Source organism: Narcine bancroftii, chromosome 8 (genome assembly GCF_036971445.1).
Source record: "Narcine bancroftii isolate sNarBan1 chromosome 8, sNarBan1.hap1, whole genome shotgun sequence".
NCBI lineage: Eukaryota > Metazoa > Chordata > Chondrichthyes > Torpediniformes > Narcinidae > Narcine > Narcine bancroftii.
Window position 1 is genome coordinate 159,741,850 of NC_091476.1, and position 13,052 is coordinate 159,754,901.

Below are 13,052 nucleotides of genomic sequence, written 5' to 3' on the forward strand. Positions count from 1 at the left end.
AACAAAGTGATGCTGTGATTGTGATCAACACACAAATGCTCGAGGAACTCGGCCTGTTTCAGCATCCATGGGAGGTTAAGAACATTACTGATGTTTTGGGCCTGATCCCTTCCTCAAGGCGTGAGTGAAAATGGACAAGCGTCTGAATTAAAGATAATGGAGGGGTGGGGGTGGGTAGAGATAGTTAACTGGAGAAGTCGATGCTATTGCAGAGGACAGAGCGGAGGTGACCAATGGAAATGACCACCACTATCAATGCAGCCCTTAACTGTATACCGTCCACAATCCGCACATCTGCCCTGGACCCCTCCACCACCCCCCCCCCCCCCCACCAACGCGTAATGAGGACAGGATTCCCCTTTTTTTCACCTACCAGCCTGCACATCCAACATATTCTTCTTCACCATTTCTGCCACCTACTACATGATCCCACCACCAGACACATTTCCCCTCTGTAGGGTCCGCTCCTTCTGAGACACCATTGTCCACTCCTCCATCCCCTTCTTTAGCTCCCTTGGCACCTACCCCTCTAGTGCTGCACCTCCCTCATTACCATTTGGGGACACAAACAGTTCTACCAAGTGAAGAAATAAGTGTGAATCTGCAGGGATAATTTATTGCATCCAGTGGTGGTCTTTACATCAGAGAGAGTGGACACACTGGGATTTTTGCTTCACTGAACACTTCCTTTCTGTCCATGCAATTGCGTGGATCTTGCAGTGGCCATCCTTTTCAATTCCCCGCCCCATTACCTTGCTGACATGTTCGTCCATGGTCTCAGGCACTGCCAGACTGAGACCACCTGCAGATTGGAGAAACAGTACCTAATCTTCCATCTGGACAACCTCCAATTGACTTACCTGGTTTCTGTTTAAACCCCACCCCCAATTTTCCTCTTTCTCCCAATCTCCCTCTGTCTCCTTTCCCGTAGCTCTGTTTCTCCCTTTTCCTTTTGTCTCCTTTCGCAGGGCCAAAATCGATTCTCATCTTTCCTCATATCCATTTAACACCTTCTGTCTTCGTACTCTTCACACCACCACCCCCCCTCCCCCCACCAATCCCCAGATTCTTCCCTGTTCTTTTGCCAAGCCTTTAATTCAGATGCTTGTGTATTATCACACACCTCAAAGAAGGGTTCAGGCCTGAAATGTCAGTAATATATCTATCTCCTTTGGATGTTTTGAGACCAGCTGAGTTCTTACAGCATTTCTGTGTATTGACAAAATGACGCTGGTCATGATCGGGCATTTTGTCAAGTGAAGGACAATTGGAGCAGAAGCTAAATTGCTGGAGAGACTCAGCAGGCCCGAAAGCATCCATGAGTGGAAATGGTCTGCACTTTTCGGGTATGTACTCTTTAGCTAAAACATTGCCTGATCGTTCCCTTGGATGTAGTCTGGCCTGCTGTGGTCTTCCAGCAATTTTCAAGATTCCAGCATCTGCTGCTTTCGCCCCTTGCCAGAAGTCTGCATCCTTAATGACTGTGGCACCTGAAGACACCCAAGAGGTTCACAAAAATGCTGAAGAAACAGCAGGTTATGCAGCATCCAGTGTTTCGGGCTTGACCCCGTTTGTCAAGAAGGATAGGCTCAGGCCCAAAAGGTTGGGTACCTTTCACTTCCCATGGATGCTGCTTGACTTCTGTGTATTGCACTCAACTCCAGCATCTGCAAATTTTCTCGTTTAACCCCAAGAGGTTCACTTTTGTTTAGGATTCAAATTATAGTTGGCACTCTATTGATACAAACAGGTGAGTTCCTGGAAAGAGTTTGCATAACTTTATTCTTTGGCATTACTGGGTTACTCAGCTCCGGATTAAGTGGAAAACTGTAACTCGTACATACGGCTGCTCTTCATCGACTACAGCTCAGAATTGAACACCATTATTCCCTCAGTGCTGGTCCCTGGGTGTCTGCATCCCCCACTGCAGCTGGATTCTTGACTTTCTCTTCACAGTCAGTATGAATTGGAAACAATATCTCCTGACTGACAATCCACATGGGCATCTCAAGGTGGTAGTCTTGGCCAACTGCTCTACTCTACACCCATGACTGTGGGAAGGTACAATTTAAATGGTATCTACAAATTTGCTGGATAACTCATCACTTGTCAGCAGATTCACAGACAGCATCGAGGAAGCATACAGGAGCGAGATGGATCAGCTAGTTGAGTAGTGACACAACTACAACATTGCACTCAATGTTAGCAAAACTAAGGAATTGATTGTGGACTACAGGAAAGGGAAATCAGGAGAATATGAACCAGTCCTTATCAAGGGGTTGGTAGTGGATTCAAGAATTTCAAATTCCTGATTGTCCTGGAGCCTCCATGCCAATGAAGAGGGCTCTCTGGCTGTGATATTTTGAGGAGATTCAGATATGTCAGCAAAGACTCAAACTTCTGCAGGTGCACTATGGAGAGTGTTCTGTCTGGTTGCTTCACTGTGGCATGCCAACATTCAGGACAGGAAAAAAAAACCCCCAGGGGGTTGTTGACTCGGCCTGCAACTTCACTGGCAACAGCATTCACTCCATGGAGGACATTTATAAGAAGTGATGTTTTAACAAAGCAGCCTCTATCCTCTAGGACAGGGGTCTCAAACTCAATTTACCCGGGGGCCGCTGGAGGTAGAGTCTGGGTGAGGCTGGGCTGCATCAGATTTTCCACAAGAAAAGCTCTTACAAATACATTCCAATGTTATCAAATGTCTTTATTTTTATTTTTTAAAACAAAATAAGATGAAAAAATAAATAAATTAACAATTCATAGGAAAAAAAATTAAATCAATCAGTAATAAATAAATAAAATGAAAATAATAAAAATACAGCAGATAGAGAAGTCTGAAGAAACCACATATAGTTGCTGACTGGAGAAATGTAATTATTATGATTCAGATTCAAATGTCTGTATTAACAGTTCTTTAACCTTTAACTTTCTGAACATGAATGGAACATTGAACATAAACTGTTATGAACATGTCTTCTTCTGCCTACTTCTTACTGCTAGAGATCTGGCAGCGCTTCCTCTCGCATAGCCGAGCCACGTTTGGCTTAAGGGAGGAGGCAGTTGAGACCCTCAGTAGGGTTTGAAGATGCTCGTCGGTAAGTCTGGACTTGGACTTATTGAGGTTCATGCGCCGAAGCGCGTGAAGCGGGAAATTGCGCATGTACCGCGTACATATAATGACAAATAGAAAATGCACTCAAATCTGCTTATATTCGCAATAAGCCCAGCCGATGTCCCGCCCCCCCCCCGAGAGCAATATACCCCACCGTGATTGGTAGGTTCGTTCAGCTCCGCACACAACACTGAGAAGTGCCAATCGTATCAAACTCGCGGGCCGCACTAACATTAAACTTTCATATTAAGGCGGGGCCACAAACTATGGTCCCGAGGGCCGCAGTTGGCCCGCGGGCCGCAAGCTTGAGACCCCTGCTCTAGGACCACTCAGCCCAGGTCATGCTCCCCTCTAAAGGTAGAGGGGCCTGTCAAGGACAGCTTCCCCTCTGCACTGTAAGGTGGTTGATCGAAAGGTTGGCCACAAAACAATGAACTTGGTGACTTGTTCATGCCAATAAATTGCTGGGTTTCATCCTTTTCCCGGGAGGAGGAGGCGGGCGCTCGGATGCCGTTTATGGCAGGGGAGAGGGTGGGGCCCTTGTCCGAGCGGGCCAATCAAAAAGCGGCGGAGGGAGGGGGCGGGGCCTGTCCCAGGCGCCTGCGCCCTCGGGCTACGCGGGAAGTCGATTTGAATCGCCGACTGGGTCGCCGGCCTCTCTTGTTTTTTCCCGCTGTTGGACCCGGGACGAGGCTTCGGACCTGAGGCGCGGCTCGAGGGACTTCGCCCGAAATGTCCGCGGTGGAGGTGAGCGGGCAGCCAGATGGAGCCGGGCGGCAGCGAGTGGGCCCGCTCCCGGCCTCCCGCCGCCGGGCCAGGTCCTGTTCTCCGCTCCCTGACTTTAGACGGAAACTTTTTCGACTTTAGCGGAAACTTTTTCGACTTTAGCGGAAACTTTTTTGAAGTGAACTGCGACCCTGCACAGACCTGCCCTGGACCGGCGGGGGTTTCCACTGCGTTGAGATGGGCTGCAGTCCTATTTTAAACCCAGTGACTACATACAGATTGGCTGCTTTCCCGTATGGCAAAGCTTTGTAGGATTAATGCTAAATCCGAGTTTTTAAAAAAAATTGGCGGCAGATTCGATTATCCGTGGCGGGATTGGGCGGGTTTTTGTGAACAATAGAGCGCCGCAGACGCCTTTTTTTTGTCTAACCCCCGGTGACGAGATGTTGAGAACATTTAATTTTCAAAGGTCCTCAAGTCAAGTGCTTCGTCTTCAAAGGTCCCAAGATAAAATGGGACTCGGGAGACCTTTAAGTCAGTGGCAAGAAAGGATTTGAGGAAGGATACACTGGCTTTGGAGACGGTCCATTGATCCGGGGATGAAGGGGTTGACTTGTGATGAAAGATTAAATCGTCGAGGATTGTATTCGCTCGAGTTCAGAAGAATGACAGGAGATCTTATAGAAACATATAGGATTATGAAGGGTATGGATAGGATAGATGTAGGATTTTGTGTTGGCCGGGGGAACTAAAACAAGAGGACACAGTCTCAAGATTCGAGGGAGTAGATTTAGGACAGAGATGAGGAAAAATAGTTTTTCCCAGAGAGTAGTGAATGTTTGGAATTCTCTAACCAGGGAAGTGGTTGAGGCTGCCTCATTAAACATATTTAAAATTCGGTTAGATCAATTTCTACATGATAAGAGGAATTAGGGGATATGGGGAGAAGGCAGGTAGGTGGAGTTAGGTCATAAATTAGATCAGCCATGATCGTATTGAATGGCGGAGCAGGCTCGATGGGCCATTTTTGGCCTTCTCCTGTTCCTATTGCATGTTCCAACCCACGTTGCTTGTTCAACAGATGATTACTTCACCCTTTTAGTTTTGCTTATTTATATCAGCACATTGCAAACAACTGGCGTGGTCCCAAGTGCTGGAGAGGTCATAAATTACATCTTGAGCAATGATTTGGGGGGCGGTATATAACGGGTACCCGAGGTTTAGAATTGTACGTGCAACGTGGTAGCAATCACTTCATGCGGAGTGGGGGGGGTCATTCTTCTCTAAACCGCGAGCGGGTGTGGACCAGGTGCTGGTCAGTGGGACGAGGAGGGTGGGGATTTGTTCCAGCATGGACTAGTAGGGCTATACTGGCCTGTTCTGTGCTGTATACGGTTCTATGGGTGTGGAATCGAGGAGGAATCATATTTAAACCAGTTACGTCTCCACCTGATCTCCAAATCAATACGAGGATTTCTCTCTCATTGTTGCTACTTCTAATCTAGTCAATCCTTGTGATTGCACAGAGATTCAAATGATTTTTAACCATTGAAATGTCAAGAAAGCTCAATGTTTTTAATTTTGTCCTTATTGTATCTCATCGAACAAAAATAATTTGTGTAATATCCATAGTCAGGTTTGTGATATCCCAGATTTATAACCATATACAGCACAGAACAGGCCAGTTTGGCCCTACTAGTCCATGCCAGAACAAATCCCCACCCTCTTAGTCCCACTGAATATAACCAAGTCCCACTGAACCAAGTACCCTGCCTTGTAGTATTTGGCTGAAAACATAACTGTGGCTCTTTCTGCAGCTATTCCATGATTGGTTGAGAGTTCATGATTTGCTCTGTTTTTGATTTTCAGCGACTTTATTAATTTTTAATTTAGACTGATGTATTTTACTTGCAGTTGGGGAAATGAAATCTGTCCTTGTAAAGTCAACATCTAGTGGATGTGATAAGTTCTGTTGGCTTTTTAAATCATTTTCTTTGACATTCAGCTTTCTAGTAAAATTTTGCAAAACTTCAAGTAATCATTGTGCACAACAAACCTCAAAGCAATTCCATCTCCAGTTAAAATATTAAAACTTTTACAGTTTAATAATTAACTTTAAGCGAGGTACAACCCCATACATGGTGGTCAAATTTCCTGGATTTGTATGTCAAAAGCTGTGTTCATTTAAATTTGGAATAAAAGCACCTAGGATTAATGGTGATACTTCTGATGACACTCATTTTTCCATGAAGGAAATATGACAATCCTGATTAGAATGTGCAATTCACTCACAAAGCAGCAAAAAGCTCTGTAACATCTGGAAAGCCAGACTGTTTTCGAGGCAATTGGGCATGGAGTGAAAATGCATTGTAACTACCAATGATGTCCACATCTTGTGAATGAGTACAAAAAATATTTTGATGGTATGTTTGCAACTTTAGTGGAATACTGTTATTCAAGATTCAATTTATTGTCATTATAATAAAGCAGTGTCAAATATCAAATTACTTATGTCTGCCATAAGGCAGACAGATTCACCATTGGCAGAAATTGTCTGAAGCTCTTCTTACAGTCAGAAAAAGAGAAGCAAAGGAGAGTCTCTCCCCCCCCCCCCCCCCCCGGAATCACGGTGTCCATAGATTTGCCTCCAGTGCCTCTGCTACCATCCAGTCCAGTCCAAACCATTAGCAACCTGACCTCCAGATCCAAACCTCCAACAGAGTCAGGAACCCTTCAGTGCCTTCGACACCCCCCTTGCATCCCAGTTCTGATACCTGGTATCCCTTCAGCCAGTTTCGAGCCAGTCTCCGGCAAGTCCACAACCCAGCGCGAATCTCCTGACAGCAGTCTCCAGCAACCCCCAGCCTCCTTAGGTTCCTCGCCTCGAGTCACCAGCATGCGTGGGTCCTTCAGCCACAGAGCCTCCTCACTGGTCCGCTGCTGCAGTCACCAGACTGTGGGTCATCTCTGCTTCTCCTTCTCAGATGGGGGGTGGTTTCTCCATTTTCTGGTGCTCTGGGGCAGTCCTCTCCTCCCTGGAGTCTGCAATCCCTCATGGCTGTTGCTGATCCTGTGGTCGCAGGATTTTAAATAAAACCATGTTGTTCGAAGCCTGTGCGGGGCTGATGGCATTTGACTGGGTGGTTGGACCTCGTGGGAGTGCTGTATCGCTCCCTGCAGGTCTGCGCCAGCGGCTGCACTGCCTTTCCAGCAGCTCTGGCAGCATCGCCATTTTTTGCTTTTTAATCATTATAAATCCCACACAATTTCACAAATCAGGTGCTGTTTTTCACGTGATTAATGCATGAATAACTGTCCTGAATTTGTATTTCATTCCAGCTGAATCTTGGAGATGAGGAGAAATCAAATGACAGTGATTTTGGCAGTGGCAAAGAAAGTTGTGGAATGGACTCCCTGCATTGCAACAAAGAATTGAGTCACTTTAATGAAGGTTTGTGGTTGTTTTTCTACAATATGAGTTAAGTATCAGTATTTTTATCTAATCCTATAGTTCTCAGCCTTTTTTCTACTCTTGTAGCACCTTAGGTAATCCTGATGGCACAGGATGCCATCTTTGCTGTGGTTAGTGAGGGATTACTTGAAGTGGTATGTGAGTGGAAAGAAAATGGTTGAGAACCATTGATCAAATCTAATATTGATTTTTCTTTTAAAAGAAGATGTTATCCATTATCTATAGATTTGAATGGCTGCTGTACAGGAGGTAGCCATTTGGTTCATTTGGCTCTTTGTAGGCTAACTTAGTCAGCCCCGTAGTCCTACTCTTTCCATGTAGCCCTGCAAGCTATTTTTCATCTCGTGGTTATCTCATTACCATTTGTAGTCCTGATGGACTTTTCCTGTCACCTCTGCAATCAGAAGTGGGATTGACTTCTCTTTAACATGTTTCAGAAGGCTGTCATAATTGTATGCACTTTATCAAATTACTTCAGTGCATTTTGCTTCAGGAAGAATCAACTCCAGCTTATCCTTCAAACCAAAATTCATTTTTCCTAGAACCAGTGTGATAATTTTTTCCTGTAGTTTCTCTTGCACCATCATGTCCTTCCTAAATGAAGATGATGGCGCTGCCAGAGCCATGGTAGCGGCAGAGCTACTGCAGGTGCAGACCCACAGAGAGTGAGAGAGAGGAGTAGCAGCTCTTCCGCAGGGTCCAGCCACCTAGTCGACTGCCTTTGGCAGTTGTCTGCTTTGGATGGCCCGTTGAGGGAGCTGACAGTGGTTTTAGTTGAAATGCTGTGACTGCAGGTCTGCATCCAAGATGGCGGCCCCTATTAATCAGCAACGTCCACTAGGCACTGCAGATTCTGGGGAAGCGGATGACTGGAGCAGGATACCAGAGGACAGGAAAATCACGCACCGTCTGAGAGGGAGAAACAGAAGAGATGACTCGCGGGGATGGTGACCAAGGTGGTGATCTAGTGAGTGGGCTCTGCAGCTGAGGGACCAATGTACGTGGCAGGCTACTGGTGACACGAGGCGAAGAAGCTGTGGGCTGTTGGGAGACTCCGACTGGGCAGCGGACTGCTGGAGACCGGCTCGAACTGGTTGGAGGGGATACCAGGTATCTGAACCGGGATGCAAGGAGGTGCCGAGGGTGCAGGAGGGTCCATGACCATGGTTCTAATCTGGAGTTCGCGTTGCCAATAATTTGGACTGAACTCTGTGGTTGCGAAAGTGCTGGAGGCAAATTTGCATCTCTCTCAATAACTAAGTCTGACTTTAAGAGGCACTGAGGCAATTCCTGCCAGTGGCGAATCTGTCTACCTTGCAGCAGGCAGAAAGAAATTTCATGTGACGTGACACTGTTTTATTACTGTGATAATAAATTGAATCTTGAATCTTAAATTGCAGTGACCAGAATTTGATGAAAGTTTCCAGTTGTGATTTTTCAGCTATTGTAAACAGCCTCCTTTTGTATTCTGTGATCTGTTTTTGAAGCCCTCAATCCCATGTGCTTGGCTAATTGCTTTGTCAATGTTTGGAGGAACATTCATGATGTACTGTTGCTCAAGGAGAGAGGAAGGGATAAACCAAGTAATTACAAGTCAGTTTAATATTGGTAATGGGAAAATTATTGTAATCTTTTCTAAGGGTCAAGATAAACCTTCATTGAGGAAGGCATGGAGTCATCAGAATTAGTCAAATTACCAGTATGGAATTGGAAATGTGTCTGATGTAATTTTCTTTCATTGAATTTTTTTAAGGTGGCAACAATGAGCGAGGGCAATGCATTTGGTGTATTCTTCGGGGACTTTATTGTGTCTTGTGTAGCTGGGTCAAAAATTAAAATAATTTGAAATCTAAATAAGAATAGATCTGAATAAGTAGTCTCCAGAATTGTCTTGGTATTAGGAACAAAGAGTAGTGGTTGACAGGAGGTTTTGTGATTGGGAAATAAATGGGTTTCACAGAACTCTTTACTCAGAAACCTGCTTTCTGGGATAATTGGTGTCTAAGATTTGGGTTTAGAAGACATAAGGAATTTGTAAAAGATTCAAAAATATGAGTGTGACTGTCAGTATGGATGAAGGCTTTAGAGTGAATATGCAGATGATCTGTACAAATAGACAGCAGAAGTCTGAAGTAATGTATAAGGGGTTTGAATCTGGCACAGTCTCAGGAATTTGTATGTTCTCCCATGTCTGTATGGGTTTCCTCTGGGTGTTTTGGTTTCCACCCACCCTTCAAAACATACAGGGTTGTAGGTTAATTGGGTGTAATTAGACGGCATGGGTTCGTGGGCCAAAAAGGCCCGTACCACGCTGTGCATCAAAAAAAAATTACATTTAATTTATATGAGAAGCTCTGATGCTTGAAGGAAACAACTGTAAAATAATTAAAATTAATCGAGAATTTGTTCGTACAAGTTAAGGCTTGGAATGCATTACTTTCATTGAAGGGTAGACACAATGGATTTAATACAACTTTCAATAAGCAACATTAATTAGTTTGTGTGTTCACATTGCTCTTTAATGTGCTCAAATTGCCACCCACATTACTGGCATAACCAAACTATCTTTGAAGCTGCTCAGTTGGTTGTGAAGTGTTGTAGAAGATTTTTATGTTATGAAGTGCTATTTAAATTCAAGTTTTTAATTCTCTTTTTCTATAATTTGTTGCTTTTTAATAGAACTGGTGGAGGCTGTCTGGCTTTTGCACAAGGTTTAACAGATTTAAGATTTATTGTCAGAGTGCATACAGTCCATGATATAAAACCCTGAGATTATTTTTCCTCCGGGCAAGGCAGAATTACTACTTGTTGGTAGTGCAATAAAGTTAACACAATGAATACATGTGAATAAAGAACTGTAACCAGATAATGAATGTAAACAGGCTGCAATACAGAGATTTTTTTTAAATTAATAAAGTACACAAGAGTCCTTAAATGAGTTTGTAGTGGAGTTGTGGTGGAAGGATAGCAGCTGTTCCTGAGCTTTGTGGCACCTGTACCTCTTTCCTGATGGCGGCATCGAGAACAAAGGATGTGCTGGATGGTGAGGATCCTTGACGATTGCTGCTGCTATCCGATGTCAGCGTTCCCTTTTGATGTTCTTGATAGTGGGAAGGGTTTTGCTTTGATGTCTTGGGCTGTGTCTGCGACTTTTTGGAGGGCTTTCTGCTCATGGTTATTGGTGTCCCCATACCAGACCGTGATGCAGCCAGTCAGTACACTTTCCACCGCACTTGAAGAAATGTCATACCAAACTTCCACAAGGTTCTGAGGCACTGACGATACCATTAGTGTTTTAGGCCCAGGAAAGATCCTCCGAGATAGTGACTCCCAAGAACTTAACTTTGTTTACCCTCTCCACCTCTGAGATGTTCCCAATGATCACTGGATTGTCTACCTCTGGCTTTCCCTTCCTTAAGTCACCAATCAGCTCCTTCATTTTGGTGACATTGAATGCATTGTTGTACCATTCGGCCAAGTTTTCAAGTTCCCTCCTGTGAGCTGACTCATTGCCTTCCTTTTATACAGCCCACTACTGCGGCGTCGTCAGTATTGTCATACTGAACCACACAGTCAGTCGTGTAAAGTGAGTAGAGCAGGGGCCTAAGAATGCAGTCCTGTAGTTCTCTGGTACCAACAAAAATAACATCGGATCCTGTGGGAATTTAACCCCTAGTATTTGTTTCAAAGAATTTCCAAATTCCAACCAGAAATGTTTAACTTTAGTACACTTCAAGTAGAATGCAGAAATGATCTGACTTCCACATCTAAAGCAGGTATCTGACAATATAGGGTTCGATTCTTTTAATTTTTGAGTTGTTAAATATGACATGCAAAAATAATATTGAAACCTATATCTGACATTAATAACTTGAGTCATATTTTCTTTGCATTCATTCTCATCTATCTGAATATTTAAATCAACTTCCCACCTTAATCTTATGCACCCTATTTTAGGGGCTGCCTTTTAAAGTAAATTATACATCACAGAGATAAACTTATTGACACTGAATCAATAATTCCAGTTCACTCTCACTAGGTAAAGTCAAACTCTGACCTATTTTATCAATCAAAAAGGCTTTAACAAATAAAGAATTACTTAAAACAGAGGTTCAACATTTTTTTCCTTAGGCTCCACTTTAATTTTTAAAAAAAACATGCCCCATTATTAGCAGGAAAAGGTTATATATTCAAAAGAGGTTTTAATTAAATCATTTGCTGCAAGTGTATTTCAATGCAATTAAGGTTAGGAATACATTGGAACATATTTCATATTCAATTACCACTTCAATATGTCAACCATCTCAAACACACGTTCAACAATTGTCGTCACTTCAGTGGGAACTTTCCGCCTGATGCTGGCTGCAGATTTTTGTTATTTGAGGGACTAATTTTGTTAGTTTCAACCTTAAATCTCCATATTTTGTAATTTCCAGTTGATTTCTCTGAGCTTGTAGCAGATCAATAACTGCACTGAAGCCACATTCTACTGAATAAGATGATGGAAAATGTATCAATAGTTCTCTCACTAAAGTAGTCGAGTTTGGTTATTTCTTTTTGATCTCGTTAGATAGCCAAATCATGGTTCCTTTCACTTTGAACAAAGTTTTCACAAATTCATCCTGTTGAAACTCAGATAGCTCCTCTTAGTATTGCACTGGAACTTCAGATAAGTCCACGAGCAATGGCTGAGTTAATCATGAGGGGAAATCCATTGGCTTTGCCATCTGTTGTTAGCAAGAACTTCATTTCAGGTTAGCAAAAACTCATTGAGGAGATCAAACAGTTCTATAAACCTTTTGAAGCAATTTCCCTTTGACAACCACCTTACTTCAGTGTGAAGCAATAAACTCATGTTCTGCATTTTTATCAACACAAAACTGCTTAAACAGACATTCACATTTGACATTAGCTTTGATGGCAGTGATACACTTGATCACAGAATGCAGTATCTCGTGTAGAACAAGGGAAACCTTGGCAACCTAAGTTTTCTCGGTGGATAAAACAATGCACAACCAACATGTTTGGATTTTCATCCTTCATTAATTTTAAACATTCTGGTTTTTTTTACTCATCATAGCAGGTGTACCATCTACAGCATAAAATACAATGTTTCCTTTTTCATCCAAATAATTTTTGAGCTTGCTGTAGATTCAACTGCAGTCGTGGTTGTTTCTAATGATCCACAAGACAACATCTCTTCTTGAAACTCTTCCTGATCAATGTATCTCACGTATGCCAATAACAGAGCTTCACTGTCCCGTATGGTAGATTCATCCAGTTGTATTGAGAACTTTCGTGATTTCAACTTTTCAATAAGCTGTTTTTCAACATCTTGCCCCATGTAATCGCTTCTGTCGCAGACAGTACTATTACTCACTGGCATTGCTCGGGCATCTTTGTCATCCTTTTGCAGAACTGTTTTGAGAAACAATGATATTTCGGGTTTAATCAGTTCCTCCCCAGTCGTATGGTCTTCCCATGTTTTGCTATCAGCAGAGAAATTTCATAGCGAGCTTCAAGGGTACGGATTCAGGGCTGTAGTGTGCGCAGAGAATAATGAAGTGATTTTTGATCTAGTTTCCAACTTCTCTTTCGGTGATTTAAAATATTCCAATTTTGAATTGACATGATTAGGATGTTTTACTCTCAAATGAACTTCAAGACGGCCTGCTTTCATTGATTGATTTGTCAAAGTCTGTTGGCATAATAGGCAGGTATAAACCCAAACTTCAA

At 43.2% G+C, this 13,052-nt stretch overlaps 1 protein-coding gene across 1 annotated transcript in view; it reads left to right on the forward strand.

Moving 5' to 3' along the window:
* The first annotated feature begins 3,717 nt into the window (after positions 1-3,717).
* The window catches only part of LOC138741927 (claspin), a 45,450-nt gene continuing 36,115 nt past the window's right edge, over positions 3,718-13,052 (forward strand). The window contains exons 1-2 of the mRNA XM_069896144.1: positions 3,718-3,865; positions 7,184-7,295. Of these exons, the coding sequence (XP_069752245.1) occupies positions 3,851-3,865; positions 7,184-7,295 (127 nt within the window). The 5' untranslated portion in view covers positions 3,718-3,850. The remainder of the gene's footprint in view (positions 3,866-7,183; positions 7,296-13,052) is intronic.